The sequence below is a fragment of the Oncorhynchus masou genome, chromosome 14 (assembly GCF_036934945.1).
Source record: "Oncorhynchus masou masou isolate Uvic2021 chromosome 14, UVic_Omas_1.1, whole genome shotgun sequence".
In the NCBI taxonomy this organism is placed as follows: domain Eukaryota; kingdom Metazoa; phylum Chordata; class Actinopteri; order Salmoniformes; family Salmonidae; genus Oncorhynchus; species Oncorhynchus masou.
In genome coordinates this window covers 35553377-35578158 of record NC_088225.1, presented here as the reverse complement: position 1 = coordinate 35578158, position 24782 = coordinate 35553377, and the positions used below count along the sequence as shown (strand labels likewise).

General features: G+C 41.5%; 1 protein-coding gene across 1 annotated transcript; it reads right to left on the bottom strand.

Annotated features, from left to right (window-relative positions):
* Positions 1-3702: 3702 nt before the first annotated feature.
* Positions 3703-19605, bottom strand: LOC135553888 (NLR family CARD domain-containing protein 3-like). The gene is made up of 11 exons (XM_064985814.1): positions 19512-19605; positions 16846-16943; positions 14091-14207; positions 13290-13308; positions 13019-13120; positions 12682-12910; positions 10507-12301; positions 10083-10256; positions 7126-7299; positions 5437-5483; positions 3703-5059 (listed from the first exon to the last, which is right to left on the bottom strand). Exons 2-11 carry the CDS (start codon positions 16881-16883, stop codon positions 4512-4514), a joined length of 3243 nt encoding a protein of 1080 aa, XP_064841886.1. The 5' UTR covers positions 16884-16943; positions 19512-19605; the 3' UTR covers positions 3703-4511.
* Positions 19606-24782: the final 5177 nt, after the last annotated feature.

Here is a 24782-nt window from a genome sequence, read left to right as displayed (position 1 = left end):
CTGATTTACACAGGGACAATAGGTGGGGCAGGAGGAAGAATGGTGGTCCTGATTTACACAGGGACAATAGGTGGGGCAGGAGGAAGAATGGTGGTCCTGATTTACACAGGGACAATAGGTGAGGCAGGAGGAAGAATGGTGGTCCTGATTTACACAGGGACAATAGGTGGGGCAGGAGGAAGAATGGTGGTCCTGATTTACACAGGGACAATAGGTGGGGCAGGAGGAAGAATGGTGGTCCTGATTTACACAGGGACAATAGGTGGGGCAGGAGGAAGAATGGTGGTCCTGATTTACACAGGGACAATAGGTGGGGCAGGAGGAAGAATGGTGGTCCTGATTTACACAGGGACAATAGGTGGGGCAGGAGGAAGAATGGTGGTCCTGATTTACACAGGGACAATAGGTGGGGCAGGAGGAAGAATGGTGGTCCTGATTTACACAGGGACAATAGGTGGGGCAGGAGGAAGAATGGTGGTCCTGATTTACACAGGGACAATAGGTGGGGCAGGAGGAAGAATGGTGGTCCTGATTTACACAGGGACAATAGGTGGGGCAGGAGGAAGAATGGTGGTCCTGATTTACACAGGGACAATAGGTGGGGCAGGAGGAAGAATGGTGGTCCTGATTTACACAGGGACAATAGGTGGGGCAGGAGGAAGAATGGTGGTCCTGATTTACACAGGGACAATAGGTGGGGCAGGAGGAAGAATGGTGGTCCTGGTTTACACAGGGACAATGGTGGGGCATTGGTCATTTACAATTCCTCTTTTTTCTTTAGAGCTTCAGATTGAGATTGTTGTTATTCACCAATATGTTTTTCTTCAGTTTTGCACACTGGGTTCTCCAATGGGAAAACTCCCTCTATTCTCCTCTTGACTGTTGGAGCTCGTTGCTTTTGCTGGGAATTGTCCCCTTTTGGTGCCTAGTTTTAGCTGAGTCCCCAGTTATAATCCATGTGGTTCATTTAAAAGTTTGCAAAAATATTAAAAGTACATTTGAAAAAATGTGCTGGGTTTACATTTCCCCACAATAGGCTTTTTCAGACAATGGACCAAAAGTAGCCAATCAAAGCCAAAGGAGATGAGCAGCAGCAGCAATCAGCAGGTGATCAGTGTCTGGAATGCTGGGTTACTATGGTTACTACGTTTACTGAAGATGATGCATTGCTGAACATTTTGTGTTTCACCATCAACTGGGAGGTGGTTAACTAGTCTGTATATATAATTTTCTGTGTGGGTCCATCAACTGGGAGGTGGTTAACTAGTCTGTATATATAATTACAATGTGGTCCATCATTTTAAAAGTTTGCAAATATAAAAGTTCTGTGTTCCATCTACTGGGAGACAATGGACCAAAAGTAGTCTGTATATAAAGTTCTGTGTGCAGCAGTCCATCAGTGTCTGGAATGCTGGGTTACTATGGTCTGTTTATAAGATGATGCATTGCTGAACATTTTGTGGGGGTCCATCTACTGGGAGGTGGTTAACTAGTCTGTATATATAAAGTTCTGAGTGGGTCCATCTACTGGGAGGTGGTTAACTAGTCTGTATATATAAAGTTCTGTGTGGGTCCATCTACTGGGAGGTGGTTAACTAGTCTGTATATATAAAGTTCTGTGTGGGTCCATCTACTGGGAGGTGGTTAACTAGTCTGTATATATAAAGTTCTGTGTGGGTCCATCTACTGGGAGGTGGTTAACTAGTCTGTATATATAAAGTTCTGTATGGGTCCATCAACTGGGAGGTGGTTAACTAGTCTGTATATATAAAGTTCTGTGTGGGTCCATCTACTGGGAGGTGGTTAACTAGTCTGTATATATAAAGTTCTGAGTGGGTCCATCTACTGGGTGGTTAACTAGTCAGTATATATACAGTTCTGAGTGGGTCCATCTACTGGGAGGTGGTTAACTAGTCTGTATATATAAAGTTCTGAGTGGGTCCATCTACTGGGAGGTGGTTAACTAGTCTGTATATATAAAGTTCTGAGTGGGTCCATCTACTGGGAGGTGGTTAACTAGTCTGTATATATAAAGTTCTGTGTGGGTCCACATACTGGGAGGTGGTTAACTAGTCTGTATATATACAGTTCTGAGTGGGTCCATCTACTGGGAGGTGGTTAACTAGTCTGTATATATAAAGTTCTGTGTGGGTCCACCTACTGGGAGGTGGTTAACTAGTCTGTATATATACAGTTCTGTGTGGGTCCATCTACTGGGAGGTGGTTAACTAGTCTGTATATATAAAGTTCTGTGTTCCATCTACTGGGAGGAGGTTAACTAGTCTGTATATATAAAGTTCTGAGTGGGTCCATCTACTGGGTGGTTAACTAGTCAGTATATATACAGTTCTGTGTGGGTCCATCTACTGGGAGGTGGTTAACTAGTCTGTATATATAAAGTTCTGTGTGGGTCCATCTACTGGGAGGTGGTTAACTAGTCTGTATATTCTACTGATTCATATGGATACCAGTCCATAACATTGGCTGTAAAAGTGGGTAGAAACAGACATATAACTGTATCTATGTGGTCTTTAATTGAGTGTGTTTCAGCAGGGTGAGGTCAGAGAGATGCTTCCAAGTCACTATTTTTCTGAACTCATAAAATCCTTTACAAAATCTGATGGGATGGATGTTCAACCCCATTAAAATGACCACAAGGTCTATATAGAACCGTTAAATTAAGACCTCACAGATCTGTTCATGGAAAAGCAGTTCAATGAATGATACTAATTGATTCTTAAAGAATATAACTTATAAATCATGAGCCTCATCTTGAGGAGTCACCTGTGACAGTATTCATAATGAGTAGGAGAGATGATCTAGGATCAGTTTAGCCTTTTAGATCATAATGAATCAGATTACATGGAGAGGAGGACCTGATCCTAGATCATAATGAATCAGATTAGATGGAGAGGGGGACCTGATCCTAGATCATAATGAATCAGATTACATGGAGAGGAGGACCTGATCCTAGATCATAATGAATCAGATTAGATGGAGAGGAGGACCTGATCCTAGATCATAATGAATCAGATTAGATGGAGAGGGGGGACCTGATCCTAGATCATAATGAATCAGATTACATGGAGAGGGGGACCTGATCCTAGATCATAATGAATCAGATTACATGGAGAGGGAGACCTGATCCTAGATCATAATGAATCAGATTACATGGAGAGGGGGACCTGATCCTAGATCATAATGAATCAGATTACATGGAGAGGGGGGACCTGATCCTAGATCATAATGAATCAGATTACATGGAGAGGGGGACCTAATCCTAGATCATAATGAACCAGATTACATGGAGAGGGGGGACCTGATCCTAGATAATCTCTGAGACAATGCCTTTATGAATAAGGAGTCACCAGGACCAACTGTACATTGTTCTGAATAAGAGCGTCTGCTCAATGACTAAAATGTAAAATGAATCACCAGGACAGGCATTGACAGGATGGTCACAGCCACACGTTCACTGGTTAGGTAGGACACAATATAACTGTTAGATAGGAGCAACAGTAATGATACATGGTTAGACAGGATGTAATGATACATGGTTAGACAGGATACAGGATAACTGTTAGACAGTGTTACGAATCCCTTTTGGCACGACAGTCTGTGTGGGGGGATGGTAATGAGACCCGTAACAGAACTCGTGCAAATTATAATTGTGAGAACGAAATAACACCGACAACTGAAATCTACCGTCAAACTCAGGGTTTATTAATAAAACACACGGTAATGGGGGGAGCAGGAAAAGGGGCTGAGCTGGACCCAAGGAAAGAAAAAAGAATTATTCAAAAACACCCCGAAGCTAGACTAGCCTACTTTAACAGCTAACTAACCAAAAAGACAGTGGGTGGTCCACCCAGTTCTAACTAGTGTATTTAACAAAGTTTACCTACGGGTAGTGTATGCCCATGGGCGACTTGTCTTGGTTTCCCCTTTTCCCACCAGCAAACAAACACCATAACCAAAACAATACTCACAGGTGAGGACAAAGTGCTATGGAGGTGCTCAAACAAAAGATAGCTCAATAAATAAAGAGAGCGTGAAACAGAGAGACCTAAAGACAAGGCATTTACAGAGAGATTGAGCTCTAGAGCAAACAACTGATGGGGTTTTTAAACCAAGGGAAAGGAACTGTGATTTGTGTAGGAAACAGGAGGAGGTGTGTCTTCTGATTGATGATTGGTGACTGATTGGGGAGTGATGATTTTCACCTGTGAGGGGAGAAGGAGAGAAAAGAACACAGGATACCTGTATCCGTGACTGTGTGTATGTGTGTGTGTGTCCAGTGTGTGTGTGTGTCCAGTGTGTGTGTGTGTCCAGTGTGTGTGTGTGTGTCCAGTGTGTGTGTGTGTCCAGTGTGTGTGTGTGTCCAGTGTGTATGGGTGTCTGTGTATGCGTGTGTTCTGTGTGTGTGTGTCCAGCGTGTGTGTGTGTGTATCCAGTGTGTGTGTGTGAGTCAGGTGTGTCCAGTGTGTGTTATTATTTCATTATTTAATTATTCAAAAAAATAAAGTTTTTACCTGACACAGAGAAACTGAGGAGTCATAATCAATCCTAAACCCTGGATAGAGGGGCTCAGTGAATTTGGAGGTGAATGTGTACAGGTGGGTCAGTGTGTCAGAGGAGGCTCTATAGAAGGACAGAGTGCCGGCTGGCCAGTCCAGATACACTCCTACTCTGTGGGAGCTGGAGGAGGGGACGTCTATGGTAGTGGGATTATTATTGTGCCAGGCAATGTAACTGTTGTCAGAGCAGAACAGACTCCAGGACTTGTCATTGTATCCAAGACAACAGTTCTTAACCCCTCCTCTGCTGTTGATTCCTTTATATGTCACTCCTATAACAGCCCCACTCCCACTCCACTCTACCTCCCAGTAACAGCACCCAGTCAGACCCTCTCTACACAGCACCTGTCCACAGTCCTCAAATCTCTCTGGGTGACCAGGATACGGCTGCTTCTCTGTCCTCCATGTCACCTTTCTGTTCTCCTCAGACAGAGAGAGGTGTCTGTCTACTGTGTTTTGGTCCAGTGTGAGATCACAGACATCTGATGGATGAAACCAGACACAATATTAGAAATCATCATCATTCACATTAGAACGTTAACTCACTTTTCACTCATTCATTTAATGTAGATGTTTCTAGGTATCAAAAGGAGAAGTTAAGGTAACTTGAGACTTGTTGAATGATCATGTGTTATACTGTATGGTAATATAAAACACACTTATTCCAATTAATTACACACACACACACACACACACATTGTCAAAGCAACTCTTTGTAAATGTTGGTGTCCCTGATTTCTGCTTCTGTAGAACTACAGCTGATATTTAATATGACCAAGTCAGTAATGATGGTGGTCTTTGACTGAACTTGAATTAAGACTTATTCTTAGTCATATTCTTCACAGCAGTCAACACTCACATTTTCTAAGTCCAGGTTTCATTCTGTTCTCTCCACCATGTTCCACACTGTAGCGGTAAGCAGAAGAACAGACAGTCATTGAGGGATACACACACACACACACACACACACACACACACACACACACACACACACACACACACACACACACACACACACACACACACACACACACACACACACACACACACACACACACATCAAGCAAATGTTTGTCCAGTGTGTTTGTGTTCAGTGTGTGTGTGTCCAGCGTGTGTCTGTGTCCAGTGTGTGTGTGTCCAGTGTGTGTGTGTCCAGTGTGTGTGTGTCCAGTGTGTGTGTGTCCAGTGTGTGTGTCCAGTGTGTGTTTGTCCAGCGTGTGTGTGTCCAGCGTGTGTGTGTCCAGCGTGTGTGTGTCCAGCGTGTGTGTGTCCAGCGTGTGTGTGTCCAGCGTGTGTGTGTCCAGCGTGTGTGTGTGTCCAGCGTGTGTGTGTGTCCAGCGTGTGTGTGTGTCCAGCGTGTGTGTGTGTCCAGTGTGTGTGTGTCCAGTGTGTGTGTGTGTGTGTCCAGTGTGTGTGTGTGTCCAGCGTGTGTCCAGTGTGTGTGTGTCCAGTGTGTGTGTGTGTGTGTGTGTCCAGTGTGTGTGTGTCCAGTGTGTGTGTGTGTGTGTGTGTGTGTGTCCAGTGTGTGTGTCTCCAGTGTGTGTGTGTGTCCAGTGTGTGTGTGTTTGTGTGTGTGTGTCCGTGTGTGTGTGTGTGTGTGTACTGTGTGTGTGTACTGTGTGTGTGTGTGTGTGTGTGTGTGTGTGTGTGTGTGTGTGTCCAGTGTGTGTTTGTCCAGTGTGTGTGTGTCCAGTGTGTGTGTGTCCAGCGTGTGTGTGTGTCCAGCGTGTGTGTGTGTGTCCAGCGTGTGTGTGTGTGTCCAGCGTGTGTGTGTGTCCAGTGTGTGTGTGTCCAGTGTGTGTGTGTCCAGTGTGTGTGTGTCCAGTGTGTGTGTGTCCAGTGTGTGTGTCCAGCGTGTGTGTGTCCAGCGTGTGTGTGTGTCCAGCGTGTGTTTGTGTTCAGTGTGTGTGTGTCCAGCGTGTGTCCAGTGTGTGTGTGTCCAGTGTGTGTTTGTGTCCTGTGTGTGTGTGTGTGTGTGTGTGTGTCCAGTGTGTCCAGTGTGTGTGTGTGTGTGTGTTTGTGTGTGTGTGTGTCCAGTGTGTGTGTGTGTGTCCAGTATGTGTGTGTGTGTGTGTCCAGTGTGTGTGTGTGTGTGTGTGTGTGTGTGTGTGTACTGTGTGTGTGTGTGTAGTGTGTGTGTGTGTGTGGGTGTGTGTGTGTGTCCAGTGTGTGTATTTGTGTGTGTGTGTCCAGTGTGTGTTTGTCCAGTGTGTGTGTGTTTGTGTGTCCAGCGTGTGTGTGTGTCCAGTGTGTGTGTTTGTCCAGTGTGTGTGTGTTTGTGTGTGTGTGTCCAGCGTGTCTGTGTCCAGTGTGTGTGTGTCCAGTGTTTGTGTGTGTGTGTACTGTGTGTGTGTACTGTGTGTGTGTGAGTGTCCAGTGTGTGAGAGATTGAACACACACAACTTTGTCCACATACAGACAGGACACACACACACACACACACACACAGTCAGTAACTTTGTCCAAGTGTTGGTCAGAATGTTTGTCTTAACCAGCCTGATAAGTCCAACATGTCTGATATGAACATTGACATAAACCCTCTACATACTTGAGTTTCTCCAGTCTGCAGTGTGGATCCTCCAGTCCAGCAGAGAGCAGTCTGACTCCTGAGTCTCCTGGGTGATTGTAGCTCAGGTCCAGCTCTCTCAGGTGTGAGGGGTTTGACCTCAGAGCTGAGACCAGAGAAGCACAGCCTTCCTCTGTGACTAGACAGCCTGACAGCCTGCAAAGAGTCAAAACATATTAAAATCACAATGATATTCTTTGGTGGTGAAAATAGTGGCAGTATATTATTACAAAATGTTCAGATATATCAGTGTCCTCAAACCTGCCATATCTATCTATATATATATTTAGAAATTGAAGTATCATTATTAATAATGAGTTTGTTTTATCAAACAGATCTGAATCAGGAAACTAAGAGTTGGTTTGAACAGATCTGAATCAGGACACTAAGAGTTGGTTTGAACAGATCTGAATCAGGACACTAAGAGTTGGTTTGAACAGATCTGAATCAGGACACTAAGAGTTGGTTTGTCAATGAACCCACCAGGAACAACTCCAAATCCATAACATACACAGACAGTTAGGAACGCTAAGACTAGCTTTTTCAAGCAGAAATGTGCATCCTGTAGCACAAACTCAAAAAAGTTCCGGGACACTGTAAAGTCCATGGAGAATAAAAGCACCTCCTCCCAGCTGCCCACTGCACTGAGGCTAGGAAACACTGTCACGATAAATCTACGATAATCGAGAATTTCAAGAAGCATTTTTCTACGGCTGGCCATGCTTTCCACCTGGCTAACCCTACCCCGGTCAACAGCCCTGCACTCCCCACAGCAACTCACCCAAGCCTCCCCTATTTCTCCTTCACCCAAATCCAGATAGCTGATGTTCTTAAAGAACTGCAAAACCTGGACCCGTACAGATTTGCCGGGCTAGACAATCTGGACCCTCTCTTTCTAAAATTATCTGCTGGAATTGTTGCAACACAATTACTAGCCTGTTCAACCTCTCTTTCGTATTGTCTGAGATTCCCAAAGATTTGAAAGCTGCCGCGGTTATCCCCCTCTTCAAAGGGGGAGACACTCCAGACCAGCACTGTTATAGACCTATATCCATCCTGCCCTGCCTTTCTAAAATCTTCGAAAGCTAAGTTAACAAACAGAACACCCACCATTTTGAATCCCACCATACCTTCTCCACTATGCAATCTGGTTTCAGAGCTGGTCATGGGTGCACCTCAGCCACGCTCAAAGTCCTAAACATTATCATAACTGCCATCGATAAAAGACATTACTGTGCAGCCATATTCATCAACCTGGCCAAGGCTTTAAACTCTGTCAATCACCACATTCTTATTGGCAGACTCAACAGCCTTGGTTTTTCAAATGACTTCCTCGCCTGGTTCACCAACTACTTCTCTGATAGAGTTCAGTGTGTCAAATCGGAGGGTCTGCTGTCCGGACCTCTGGCAGTCTTTATGGATATGCCACAGGGAATTCTCGGGCCGACTCACTTCTCTGTATACATCAATGATGTCGCTCTCGCTGCTGGTGATTCGCTGATTCACCTCTACGTAGACGACACCATTCTGTATACTTCTGGCCAACTGATCACTTGCTGCACCAGCCCGACCGTCCAGCATCACTACTCTGGACGGCTCTGACTTAGAATATGTGGACAAATACAAATACCTAGGTTTTTGGTTAGACTGTAAACTCTCCTTCCAGACTCCCATTAAGCATCTCCAATCTAAATTTAAATCTAGAATCGGCTTCCTATTTTGCAACAAAGCATCCTTCACTTATGCAGCCAAACTTACCCGAGTAAAACTGACTATCCTACCAATCCTCGACTTTGACGATGTCATCTATAAAATAGCCTACAACACTCTACTCTACAAGTCTCTGCTAGGTAAAGCCCTGCCTTATCTCAGCTCACTGGTCACCATAGCAGCACCCACTCGTAGCACGCGCTACGTAGTATCTGTCCATAGGACTTTAAGCCGTACACTCCACAGAGGCTTTACGGAAGAGTGACCAGAAAAAAAAAATATTGCTTTAAAGAAAAAAATAACAAACACGTTTGGCTTTCGCCAAAAGGCATGTGGGAGACTCCCCAAACATAGGAAGAAGGTACTCTGGTCAGATGACACCAAAATTGAGCTTTAAGGCCATCAAGGAAAACGCTATGTCTGGTGCAAACCCAACACCTCTCATCACTCCGAGAGCACCATCCCCACAGTGAAGCATGGTGGTGGCAGCATCATGCTGTGTAGATGATTTTCTTCGGCAGGGACTGGGAAACTGGTTTGAATTGAAGGAATGATGGATGGCGCTAAATACAGGGAAGTTCTTGAGGGAAACCTGTTTCAGTCTTCTAGAGATTTGACACTGCTAAAGAAACACTCTAGTGGGAAAAATGTAAATATCTTGTAATGGTCAAGTCAAAGCACAGACCTCAATCCAATTGAGAATCTGTGGAATGACTTACAGATTGTGGTGCACCAACTTGAAGGAGCTGGAGCAGTTTTGCCGTGAAACATTTTGGGGGGTGAATAGTTATGCAACCTCAAGTGTTCTTTTGTTTTTTATCTATTGGTTGTTTAACAATAAAACATATTTTGCATCTTCAAAATGGTAGGCATGTTGTGTAAATCAATTGATACAAACCACCAAAACATCTATTTTAAATACAGGTTTTTAGGCAACAAAATGCCAAGGGGGGTGCACACTTTTACAAGCTACTGTAACAAACATCAATATGTATGTGTATTTTTGTAAATTTATGTACATGTAAAAACATTTTTAATAAAAGGTGACATTCTGTACTGTCACCTAATATGAAACATATCTCAAATCCAAAATGCTGGAGCATAACACCAAATTTAAAACTGTAAGCTTCACCGTCCAATCACATATGATGTGGACTATGTGTGTCTGGTAAACACATGTGGATCTGGTGAACAGTTATCACTTGTTGACCAACTACAGGAATACTGACCTCAGAGTCTCCAGTTTACAGTGGGGATTCCCCAGTCCAGCAGAGAGCAGCTTCACTCCTGAATCCTTCAGGTCATTGTTACTCAGATCCAGCTCTCTCAGGTGTGAGGGGTTTGACTCCAGAGCTGAGACCAGAGAAGCACAGCCTTCCTCTGTGACTCCACAGCCTGACAGCCTGACAAAGAGATCATCATGACTTCACAAACACACTGTTCATTTAACACCAGTAGTGTAGAAGGACAATGGCAGATGCATTTGGTTTATTCTCTCAAATAAGTCATATTGGTATACTAATATGAAAATCAATGCATTTATTCAATATGTTTTTCAACATAATATTATATACATATTATAATACATATTTTTCTCTAAACTGAATATTTATTCTTGTTGATTAGTTCTCATTGGTCATTTTATTTACTCACAGAACAGCTCTGGAGGCTTTGACCACTGGCAGCAGCCTCAGAAGACCTTCCTCTGATCTGGAGTATTTCTTCAGGTCAAACACATCCAGCTCCTTTTCTGAAGTCAGCAACACAAAGACCAGAGCTGACCACTGTGCAGGTGACAGGTTGGGTTTTGAGAGACTTCCTGATCTCAGGTAGCTTTGGATCTCCTCCACTAGAGAATGGTCATTCAGTTCATTCAGACAGTGGAACAGATTGATGCTCCTCTCTGGAGAGGGATTCTCCCTGATCTTCTCCTTGATGTACTTGACTGTTTCTTCATGGCTCTGTGAGCTGCTTCTTGTCTTTGTCAGTAGACCTTGTAAGTGCTTCTGATTGGACTCCAGTGAGAGGCCCAGAAGGAAGCGGAGGAAAAGGTCCAGGTTTCCCGTCTCACTTTGTAAGGCTTTATCCACAGCACTCCTGTAGAAAGCAACTTTACGCCTTTGTTTGATCCTCACAGAAAGGTTCCTGGACGTTGTTTGAAGTTTGTCAATTAGATTCTCATTGTTGTTGATGAATGAGAGGAACACATATACAGCAGCCAGAAACTCCTGAATGCTCAGATGAACAAAGCAGTACACCTTGTCCTGGTACAGCACACATTCCTCTTTAAAGAGCTGTGTGCACAATCCTGAGTACACTGAGGCTTCATTGACATCAATGCCAGCCTCTTTCAGGTCTTCTTCATAGAAAATCAGATTGCCCTTCACAAGCTGTTGAAAAGCCAGTTTTCCCAGTGACAGAATGCTCTCTTTATTCCAGTGTGGACCTGTCTCTTCTTTCCCAAGATACTTTTCATTCTTCTGTTTGGTATGAAACTCCACAAGGTGTGTGTACATCTCAGTCAGAGTCTTGGGCATCTCTTCTCTCTTGTCTGTACTCAACATGTGTTCAAGGACTATTGCAGAAATCCAACAGAAGACTGGAATGTGGCACATGATGTGGAGGCTCCTTGATGTCTTTATGTGTGAGATGATTCTGCTGGCCAGGTCCTCATCACTGAATCTCTTCCTGAAGTACTCCTCCTTCTGTGGGTCATTGAACCCTCGTACCTCTGTCACCTGGTCAACACACCCTGAAGGGATCTTATTGGCTGCTGCAGGTCGGGTAGTTATCCAGAGGAGAGCAGAGGGAAGCAGATTTCCCTTGATGAGATTTGTCAGCAGAACATCCACTGAGGTTGACTCTGTGACGTCCCAACAGATCTTGTTGTTCTGGAAGTCTAGGGGCAGTCGGCACTCATCCAGACCATCAAAGATGAACAGAACTTTGTACTTGTTGTTGATGGAGATTCTTGATTGTTTGGTTTCCATTGAGAAGTGTTTGAGAAGTTCAATGAAAGTGTGTTTGTCCTCTTTCATCAAATTCAGCTCCCGAAAAGGAAATGAAAATACAAATTGGACATCCTGATTTGCTTTTCCTTCAGCCCAGTCCAGAATGAACTTCTGCACAGAGACTGTTTTTCCAATGCCAGCGACTCCCTTTGTCAGCACAGTTCTGATAGGTTTGTCTTGTCCAGTTAAGGGCTTGAAGATGTCATTACATTTGATTGCAGTCTCTGGTCTTGCTTGTTTCCTGGTTGTTGTCTCAATCTGTCTCAGCTCATGTTCATTATTGACCTCTCCTGTTCCACCCTCTGTGATGTAGAGCTCTGTGTAGATCTTATTGAGAAGTGTTGGGTTTCCTTGTTTAGCGATCCCCTCAAATACACATTGAAACTTCTTCTTTAGATTAGATTTGAGTTCACGTTGGCAAATCACAGCAAACTCATCTGAATGAAGAAATAACACAGAGGATATTAATATTACGTCTGTTTTAATGTCTACAGTATTGTAGGACTGTTATAAAGTTGTACATTATAATAATTTATTCTCTTAACTGACTGTATAAATGTGTAAATATTTTCATAATGCATTACAGACTGGTGTGACTGATTATATTATTATTGGTATTATTGATGGTATTATTAATGTTGTCTCTCTCTCTAAATTAATCACCACAACACATCCCTGCTGCTACTTGATGAGGTCACTAGGTGTTGTGTTAAGGCTGCTACAATATCATTGGGTTACACAGCTACTTTAGCTGGACTTTAGCTACAGCTTTTAAATGTTATAAAACATCATTCAACATGAGGCAGACAGATCTTACATTTCTCCAGTGTGTCAGCAAGCTCCTTCTGGTTCATTTTCCTCAGGATGTGCAGTGTGATCTTCAGAGCCCCCTCTCTGGCACTGCTCTCCTGCTGCTCATCTTCAGCATCCACCACTTCCTTATCCTGCTTCTGACTCTCAAAGCCTTCTGGGAGTTCTGGACTAAGAATCCTCTTGAACGTCTTCAGCTCGTTCTTCACAAATGTCATAATTTTCTCTTCAAGCATCTGAAATAAATAAAGAGAATAAATGCTTTCTCATTAACACATTAATGAATGACAGATCAACTTTACTTGAGGTAAACAAAAACAAATGTACATAACAGGACCACATACACTGAATATGGAGGCCAGGTCTGTTTGATGACTCTGGGAAGACTGACCACTGAGAATCTCTGACTCTGATCTCTCCTGTTGGTTTCTGTGGACAAAACATGAGATTACATCTCCTCATCCAGGGAGAACACACACACACACACACACACACACACACACACACACACACACACACACACACACACAAAATGATTAGCACACAAAAATAAATTACAAAATGGAGAGGAGAAATGAGACAGTTTGTGTTTGTCTAATATTGTTTTATGGACACACAGGGGAACAGGGAGGCTCTATGAAAATGGAGATGGGGAAACAAATGGAAATGTTAGTAAATTAGCACTAATCATGATGGGATTGATATGTACAGATATGTATTTGTTTAAAATCATGATGTCTTCAAGAGAGACAAATAATCATGTTTTTTCCGCTAAATGCTATATATTTGCAACAATGGGGTACAGGTGTTGAGGTAATAATGAGACATAAGAACCAGTACTGAGTACTGAGTCAATATGCAGGGTACCGAGTAGTTGAGTAATAATGAGGATATGAGGAGTACCAGTAGTACTGAGTCAATGTGCAGGGTACCAGGTAGTTGGGGTAATAATGAGGCTATAAGTAGGCAGGGTACCAGGTAGTTGGGGTAATAATGAGGCTATAAGAGTACTAGTCAAGGGTACCAGGTAGTTGAGGTAATAATGGAGGAGTACCAGTACTGAGTCAATGTGCAGGGTACCAGGTAGTTGAGGTAATAATGAGACGATATGAGAACCAGTACTGAGTCAATGTGCATAGTTGAGGTAATAATGAGACAATGAGACTATAAGGAGTACCAGTACTGAGTCAATGTGCAGGGTACCAGGTAGTTGAGGTAATATGTACATGTAATAAAAGTGACAAAATCAGATTAGCCTATGGATTATGTTGAAATATTGTTTTAGGACTATGAAAATGGACAAAATTATGAGCCTAAATTATGAAAACAAAACAATAAATGGGAAAATGGGAGAGGAGAAATGACTAGAGACAGTGTTGTTTAACTCACTGACCAGGACCCATGAGTTCTTCTTACCTTTGTTCAGTAGAAAAGTCTCCCTCTCTAAACTTTATAGGAGGATCCATAGACCGGTCACTCTTCATGGACACACAGCTGGGAACAGGGGAGGCTGGTCTCTCCTGCTGGATTGGTCTTCAACACAACAGAGACAAACATTACATCTCTCATCTACTCTGAGCTCAGATGGGGAAACATAAGAAGAGTTTCACAAATAGAACTGACTTCCAGACGTTAGTTAATGGCGCGAGAGCAGTGTGTCATTATTAATGACGACATTCATTTAGCGTCGCGAGCGTTGTCGTCAGTCTGTCAGCCCCGCTAAAAGGCTGGTGTCGTTACTCTGCCTTCTCCGGGGGATGTTGAGGTAAATTTACTAACCGGGAGGGTTGAATGATGTAATTAATTGGAGGGCTGGAAGACGCATTCTCGAGGTTGTTTACTCACAATATCAGATATTAAGATGATTTTTATAATGAATGTATACTGAGGTTGAGGTTCTGACTAGTGATTATTTACCCGCTGTTCAATACCTGCTATTGAGGCGCCCTGAAAATAATATTCAAAAGTTCGGTCCTTGGACACAGACGGGTTAAACACTAAAGTTACCGTCCATCTAGTGAAGAGAGGAGAACCGGACAAAGGTAGCCAGCATCCGTCAACGAAGGAGGGAGAAGCCTCACCGGGATTTAACAGGTGGAAGAAACAACCGGGGAGCTCCATCGGTCCACAAGAAATGCAGACAGCCGGTGATGATGTAGTGGTAGCTATGGTAACTAGGATGCTGCTGGTAGAGTAGCTAGCTAGCTTACCGAGCTGTACCGACTAGCTAGGATAACTAGGATGCTGCTGGTAGAGTAGCTAGCTAGCTTACCGAGCTGTGCTGCTGGTACCGACTAGCTAGGATAACTAGGATGCTGCTGGTAGAGTAGCTAGCTAGCTTACCGAGCTGTACCGACTAGCTAGGATAACTAGGATGCTGCTGGTAGAGTAGCTAGCTAGGATAACTTGCTGCTGGTAGAGTAGCTTGCTAGAGCTGTACCGACTAGCTATGGTAACTAGGATGCTGCTGGTAGAGTAGCTAGCTAGATTACCGAGCTGTACCGACTAGCTTGGTTAGTTAGCAGGTCGTTCGTCTGTCCCTCGTCTCGATGATGAATCCGGTGAAACACAAAATGAAACAAGGATAGAGAGTGAAAGAGATCTGGCTACACTCACACTGTCCCTGACCGTAAAGAAAAAAGCAAATTGAACAGTAAACTTCGGTGTCTCAACACTGTAACAAACTCCGTCGTTATTCCCCAAGATCATCTCAGTCCACTCTGCGCGTAACCGGCTTGGGCGCGGACCGTTCTGTACACCACAGTTCTGTACGGACGCGGACAGTTCTGTACGGGGACGCGGACAGTTCTTTACGGGGACGCGGACAGTTCCAGAACGAGGACATGAGCAGTGGAACACAATCAACTAAACCCAGTCTTTACAGTGGGTTACATTAGTAATATTCATTTTGTATTATTATGTAAAACAAACATTCTATGTTTTTTTATAATAATATGTTGAGATCTGGGTCCACATCCACAAAGTGTCTCAGAGTAGAAAATTGGTCGTATAAGTGCTGAGAATAAAGACATTTTACACTTATGGGTATAAATTACCTAGTTACCTCCCCATTACCTAAATTACCTACCCACCAGTCGGCAGATATTTAGGACACCTCGTGAGCTGTCCTAAGTAGTTAAGAGTTAACAGCAGGTGTCTTGATAATACTATAGAATAATGCAGTGAGTCAGTGTTTCCTGTGCCACATGTAATTGCATTGCAGTAGTTAAAAATATTGTTTTTATATTTCTATGTGATCAACCCATAAATAATATAGACCTACATGCAACAGTATGTCTTGTGATTTTGGCAATGAGTTATGTATAATAATTATGTATAACTGCATAGCATTTTGTCTTCATTTTGGCAGATTAACTCATGCTTATTTTTGAAGATTAACTCAGGTTGGAGTTGGAGCTGTGACCGAAAGGTGGCTGGTTCGAATCCCGGGCCGGGCGCTGGAAAAAACAGGTGGAATTGATCTGACCACTGGAGGGCTGCTGGGTTCACATCCTCAAAACATGAACCTTTTGTTTATCAGAACTCTGGAGGTTCTTCTTCACTGAACCCCAAAATATATATAACTTTTATTGATTTCATATTTTAAGGAAGTGATAGAAGCATTTTTGGCTCTATAAGGAACCTTGTTTTCTAAACACGTTTTTCTTTTGATGATTTAATTATCTACATCATGTTATTTGAGAGTGTATAATAATAAACACATCATGTTATTTCAAGTTCTCCCTTTGGAGCGCAACATCACATTGTTAAATAATAGTCCTAAATTGGGCATGGCTATAAATTGGGCATTTGAAGGCATCTAGGGTGTAATATGAGTTTGATGAAAATGAACATTGTTGCAACGTTGTCCACAGACCCGGATTGAGAACCCCTGCAGTACCTCCACAGACCCCGGATTGAGAACCCCTGCAGTACCTCCACAGACCCCGGATTGAGAACCCCTGATTTAGCAGATGCTCTTATCCAGAGTGATTTACAGTAAGTGCATTCATCTTAAGATATCAAGGTGAGACAACCACATATCACAGTCAAATATACAGGATACCAACATTCCATTCCTGATTAACAATGGATATATAGTGTTTCATCTTAAGATAGCTCTTTATTTTTTTAATGAACTCGATAAATTCTTTATAAATGGTCATCTTACCTCTTAGCTTTGGTGTCATGTCCCCCAGAGAGATGCATTTTAGAGGCAGGGCCCCCTCCTCTCTCTCCCCAGAGAGACTCATTTTAGAGCACTGACCCCTAAACAGAGATCCAACATGTTGGTTGTGGTTAATATGGTGACAACTAATTACTGAATGTCAATTGTTCACATTTATCCATTATCTCGTTTGAGAAATAAAACATTTACTAACAGACATATAGAAACAATCAGGTGATTTAATGCAATCACATGAATATGTAGTTGTGACATGTCATCTCCATGGCAACTGTCTGTAATAATAATAAGTCACTGTTTGTTAAGGTAGTTCTAGACAGTACAGCAACAATAATAATAATAATAAGTCACTGTTTGTTAAGGTAGTTATAGACAGTACAGCAACAATAATAATAATAATAATAAGTCACTGTTTGTTAAGGTAGTTATAGACAGTACAGCAACAATAATAATTATAATAAGTCACTGTTTGTTAAGGTAGTTATAGACAGTACAGCAACAATAATAATTATAATAAGTCACTGTTTGTTAAGGTAGTTCTAGACAGTACAGCAATAATAATAATAATAATAATAATAATAATAAGTCACTGTTTGTTAAGGTAGTTCTAGACAGTACAGTAACAATAATAATTATAATAAGTCACTGTTTGTTAAGGTAGTTCTAGACAGTACAGCAATAATAATAATAATAATAATAAGTCACTGTTTGTTAAGGTAGTTATAGACAGTACAGCAATAATAATAATAATAATAATAAGTCACTGTTTGTTAAGGTTTCACTGTTTGTTAAGGTAGTTATAGACAGTACAGAAGGTAGTTATAGACAGTACAGCAACAATAATAATTAATAATAAGTCACTGTTTGTTAAGGTAGTTATAGACAGTACAGCAACAATAATAATTAATAATAAGTCACTGTTTGTTAAGGTAGTTATAGACAGTACAGCAACACAAGGTCATGTCTCACACTTCTTTTTATTATGAAAAGTGGCTATTTATTGTCTTTCAATCTGTTATTTTCTAAATGTATCTGAGAATGTAGACAGAAGGGATAAAACGGACATGATTGATCTGAGGGGGAAATCACTGATCCATTCAGAAAGTTTATTTGCAACAAGTAAAGGATTTTATATTATGTAGAGTAAACTATATTATAATGTATAGCAGTGGGTTGTCAGTGATATGTAGATGTTATATTATGTAAAGTAGACTAGGTTATAATGTATAGTAGTGGGTTGTTAGTGATATGTAGATGTTATATTATGTAAAGTAGACGAGGTTATAATGTATAGTAGTGGGTTGTTAGTGATATGAAGATGTTATATTATGTAAAGTAGACTAGGTTATAATGTATAGTAGTGGGTTGTTAGTGATATGTTATATTATGTAAAGTAGGCTAGGTTATAATGTATAATAGCAGTTTGTTTGTGATATGCAGATCAAGGTCTATCCCTCGGCTATAGCCTACATATAATAGATGACCAACCTAAACCTGTTCAGATCAGTTCACATGTTATAGTCAGTATGTACTGTATATAACCTACATGTCATAGATGACCAGCCTAAACCTGTTCAGATCAGTTCACATGTTATAGTCCTACCAGTAGCAGGACAGAGAATGTACTGTATATAACCTACATATCATAGAAGACCAGCCTAAACCTGTTCAGATCAGTTCACATAATGTTATAGTCCTTCCAGTAACTGGACAGAGCATCTACACTATATATACAGAAGTATGTGGACAACCCTTCAAATTAGTGGATTCGGCTATTTCAGCCACACCCGTTGCTGACCGGTGTATAAAATCAAGCACACTGCCATGCAATCTCCATAGACAAACAATGGTTGCAACAGTTTGGGGAATGGCATTTTCTGTTTCAGCTTGACAATGTCCCCGTGCACAAAGTGAGGTCAATACAGAAATGGCTTCTCGAGATTGGTGTGGAAGAACTTGACTGGCCTGCACAGTGCCCTGACCTCAACCCCATCAAACACCTTTGGGATGAATTGGAACGCCGACTGCGTGCCAGGCCTAATCACCCAACATCAGTGCCCGACCTCCCTAATGCTCTTGTGGCTGAATGGAAGCAAGTCCCCGCAGCAATGTCCACTCAGCTGTAGCACCGGGCCATTCAAAACAAACCTCCCACTGTCGCAGAGACACAGAGTTCTAATCCCAGACACGTTTCTTCAAGACATCTCTCTTACATTATTTTTGATAAACATATAATTTACTCGAAACCAAGTTTAGCTGTGTTGTTTCCCTCCAAAATATTACTGTAGGACTATAATAATAGTAAGCAGTCCTACAAACCAAAAAGGTTTTAATTTGAGAATGTTCAAATATTAAACTGTCTTAAAATATGTGATGATTAGTTGAATCAGGTGTGTAAGTGCTGGTAAGAACAAAAGGATGGAGAAACCCTGAGATAAACATAAAACCATATAATTGAAAAGCTCCTCCACCATCTTTACCAGACGTTTTACTGATAACATGTCGGCCTTCTGATTAGTTTACACTTTGAAAACTGCTGTCTGTCAGCAACTCAGCTCAAGTAGCAGTTCTACTAACTAGTAATATCTCATTCCAGGTATCAATTATCTTATTCTGTCCATTAGAATAGATTATTGTTCAGAAATATTTACTTTATTTTTCAATAATCTCCATATAGTGTTTTCTGCTCTGTCGTCTCAAAATGGATCCTGAACAAAAGAACAACTTTACTTTCTGTTTCAGCTCAGCCGCCTCCCCACCCTGATAATAAAGTGTTATATTGGTATCTTCCACTAGATGGCAGTAAACACCTTGTATCTAGACTTTACAACTATGTGTTCTGTTTCATACAGGCAGTGTCCCAGAGTTGGAGTGCTGACCTAGAATCAGCTCCCCCTCTCCATGTAATGTGATTCATTATGATCTAGAATCAGGTCCCCCTCTGTACTGATTCATTATGATCAGATCAGGTCCTGTAATCTGATTCATTATGATCTATCAGATCTGCATTCATTAAATGACTCACTACTGGATCAGGTCTGCCCACTACTGGATCAGAGCGTCTGCTAAATGACTCACTACTGGATCAGAGCGTCTGCTAAATGACTCACTACTGGATCAGAGCGTCTGCTAAATGACTCACTACTGCATCAGAGCGCCTGCTAAATGACTCACTACTGGATCAGACTCACTACTGGATCGTCTGCTAAATGACTCACTACTGGATCAGAGCGTCTGCTAAATGACTCACTACTGGATCAGAGCGTCTGCTAAATGACTCACTACTGCATCAGAGCGCCTGCTAAATGACTCACTACTGGATCAGAGCGCCTGCTAAATGACTCACTACTGGATCAGAGCGTCTGCTAAATGACTCACTACTGCATCAGAGCGTCTGCTAAATGACTCACTACTGGATCAGAGCGTCTGCTAAATGACTCACTACTGGATCTAAATGACTCACTACTGGATCAGCGCCTGCTAAATGACTCACTACTGGATCAGAGCGTCTGCTAAATGACTCACTACTGGATCAGAGCGTCTGCTAAATGACTCACTACTGGATCAGAGCGTCTGCTAAATGACTCACTACTGGATCAGAGCGTCTGCTAAATGACTCACTACTGGATCAGAGCGTCTGCTAAATGACTCACTACTGGATCAGAGCGTCTGCTAAATGACTCACTACTGGATCAGAGCGTCTGCTAAATGACTCACTACTGGATCAGAGCGCCTGCTAAATGACTCACTACTGGATCAGAGCGTCTGCTAAATGACTCACTACTGGATCAGAGCGTCTGCTAAATGACTCACTACTGGATCAGAGCGCCTGCTAAATGACTCACTGCTGGATCAGAGCGTCTGCTAAATGACTCACTACTGGATCAGAGCGTCTGCTAAATGACTCACTCTGCATCAGAGCGTCTGCTAAATGACTCACTACTGGATCAGAGCGTCTGCTAAATGACTCACTACTGGATCAGAGCGTCTGCTAAATGACTCACTACTGGATCAGAGCGTCTGACTCACTACTAGATCAGAGCGTCTGAAATGACTCACCTCTGCATCAGAGCGTCTGCTAAATGACTCACCTCTGCATCAGAGCGTCTGCTAAATGACTCACTACTGCATCAGAGCGTCTGCTGAATGACTACAATGTACATGTAAATGATGCAGCCACCACTATGCTTGAACATATGGAGAATGGCAGTCAGTTAGGGGTTGTATTGGATTTGCCCCAAACATAACACTTTGTATTCAGGACAAAAAGTGAACTGCTTTGCCACATGTTTTTGCAGTATTGATTTAGTGCCTTGTTACAAACAGGATGCATGTTTTAGAATATTGTTATTCTGTTCAGGCTTCCTTCTTTTCACTCTGTCAATGAGGTTAGTATTGAGGAGTAACTATAATGTTGTTGATCAATCCTCAGTGTTCTCCTATCACAGCCATTAAACTCTGTAACTGTTTTAAAGTCACCATTGTCCTCATGCTGAAATCAATGAGTGGTTTCCTTCCTCCCCGGCAACTAAGTTAGGAAGACGCCTGTGTCTTTGTAGTGACTGGGTGTATTGATTCACCATCCAAAGTGTAATTAATAACAACTTCACCAGAGGCTCAAAGGCAAATTCAATGTCTGCTTTTGTTTTTCCCATCTACCAATAAGTGCCCTTCTTTGTGAGGCATGGAGATGGAGATGGGAATTTGGACTTGTGGTTTAACTTAATTCTCCGTACTGGCTAATGATTATAAAGCTGATTCTGAACTAATCATTAATTCACACATTGCGCCCCTGACCTGAGAGGATGGAAGTTCAATATGTAGCTAGATGTAGACGGCTAATGTTTAATATTTAACTAGCTAACGTTGAGAACCAAGCTTTTTACCCAAGTAGCCGAGGACATCAAATAAAGGTATGTACAGTATTTATTACCTCTCTCATCCTGCCTCATTTACACATGCTGTATATAGATCTACTGTATTTATTACCTCTCTCATCCTGCCTCATTTACACATGCTGTATATAGATCTACTGTATTTATTACCTCTCTCATCCTGCCTCATTTACACATGCTGTATATAGATCTACTGTATTTATTACCTCTCTCATCCTGCCTCATTTACACATGCTGTATATAGATCTACTGTATTTATTACCTCTCTTATCCTGCCTCATTTACACATGCTGTATATAGATCTACTGTATTTATTACCTCTCTTATCCTGCCTCATTTACACATGCTGTATATAGATCTACTGTATTTATTACCTCTCTCATCCTGCCTCATTTACACATGCTGTATATAGATCTACTGTATTTATTACCTCTCTTATCCTGCCTCATTTACACATGCTGTATATAGATCTACTGTATTTATTACCTCTCTCATCCTGCCTCATTTACACATGCTGTATATAGATCTACTGTATTTATTACCTCTCTCATCCTGCCTCATTTACACATGCTGTATATAGATCTACTGTATTTATTACCTCTCTCATCCTGCCTCATTTACACATGCTGTATATAGATCTACTGTATTTATTACCTCTCTTATCCTGCCTCATTTACACATGCTGTATATAGATCTACTGTATTTATTACCTCTCTCATCCTGCCTCATTTACACATGCTGTATATAGATCTACTGTATTTATTACCTCTCTCATCCTGCCTCATTTACACATGCTGTATATAGATCTACTGTATTTATTACCTCTCTCATCCTGCCTCATTTACACATGCTGTATATAGATCTACTGTATTTATTACCTCTCTCATCCTGCCTCATTTACACATGCTGTATATAGATCTACTGTATTTATTACCTCTCTCATCCTGCCTCATTTACACATGCTGTATATATATCTACTGTATTTATTACCTCTCTCATCCTGCCTCATTTACACATGCTGTATATAGATCTACTGTATTTATTACCTCTCTCATCCTGCCTCATTTACACATGCTGTATATAGATCTACTGTATTTATTACCTCTCTCATCCTGCCTCATTTACACATGCTGTATATAGATCTACTGTATTTATTACCTCTCTTATCCTGCCTCATTTACACATGCTGTATATAGATCTACTGTATTTATTACCTCTCTCATCCTGCCTCATTTACACATGCTGTATATAGATCTACTGTATTTATTACCTCTCTTATCCTGCCTCATTTACACATGCTGTATATAGATCTACTGTATTTATTACCTCTCTCATCCTGCCTCATTTACACATGCTGTATATAGATCTACTGTATTTATTACCTCTCTTATCCTGCCTCATTTACACATGCTGTATATAGATCTACTGTATTTATTACCTCTCTCATCCTGCCTCATTTACACATGCTGTATATAGATCTACTGTATTTATTACCTCTCTCATCCTGCCTCATTTACACATGCTGTATATAGATCTACTGTATTTATTACCTCTCTCATCCTGCCTCATTTACACATGCTGTATATAGATCTACTGTATTTATTACCTCTCTCATCCTGCCTCATTTACACATGCTGTATATAGATCTACTGTATTTATTACCTCTCTTATCCTGCCTCATTTACACATGCTGTATATAGATCTACTGTATTTATTACCTCTCTCATCCTGCCTCATTTACACATGCTGTATATAGATCTACTGTATTTATTACCTCTCTCATCCTGCCTCATTTACACATGCTGTATATAGATCTACTGTATTTATTACCTCTCTCATCCTGCCTCATTTACACATGCTGTATATAGATCTACTGTATTTATTACCTCTCTCATCCTGCCTCATTTACACATGCTGTATATAGATCTACTGTATTTATTACCTCTCTTATCCTGCCTCATTTACACATGCTGTATATAGATCTACTGTATTTATTACCTCTCTTATCCTGCCTCATTTACACATGCTGTATATAGATCTACTGTATGTATTACCTCTCTCATCCTGCCTCATTTACACATGCTGTATATAGATCTACTGTATTATTGCTTGTATGTTGGTTCATTCCATGTCAAACTCTGTGTTGTTGTCTGTGTCATTTAACTGCTTTGCTTTATCTTGGCCAGCCAGTTACAAATGAGAACTTGTTCTCAACTAGCCTACCTGGTTAAATAAAGGTGTTCTCAATCTGCCTACCTGGTTAAATAAACTGTGTTTATTACCCAACTATCCTGCCTGGATAATAAAGGTGTTCTCAACTAGCCTACCTGGTATAAATAAAGGTGTTCTCAACTAGCCTACCTGGTTAAATAAAGGTGTTCTCAACAAGCCTACCTGGTTCAATAAAGGTGTTCTCAACTAGCCTACCTGGTTCAATAAAGGTGTTCTCAACTAGCCTACCTGGTTAAATAAAGGTGTTCTCAACTAGCCTACCTGGTTAAATAAAGGTGTTCTCAACTAGCCTACCTGGTTCAATAAAGGTGTTCTCAACTAGCCTACCTGGTTCAATAAAGGTGTTCTCAACTAGCCTACCTGATTAAATAAAGGTGTTCTCAACTAGCCTACCTGGTTAAATAAAGGTGTTCTCTACCTACCTGGTTAAATAAAGGTGTTCTCAACTAGCCTACCTGGTTAAATAAAGGTGTTCTCAACTAGCCTACCTGGATAAATAAAGGTGTTCTCAACTAGCCTACCTGGATAAATAAAGGTGTTCTCAACTAGCCTACCTGGATAAATAAAGGTGTTCTCAACTAGCCTACCTGGTTAAATAAAGGTGTTCTCAACTAGCCTACCTGGATAAATAAAGGTGTTCTCAACTAAACCTGGATAAATAAAGGTGTTCTCAACTAGCCTACCTGGATAAATAAAGGTGTTCTCAACTAGCCTACCTGGATAAATAAAGGTGTTCTCAACTAGCCTACCTGGTTAAATAAAGGTGTTCTCAACTAGCCTACCTGGATAAATAAA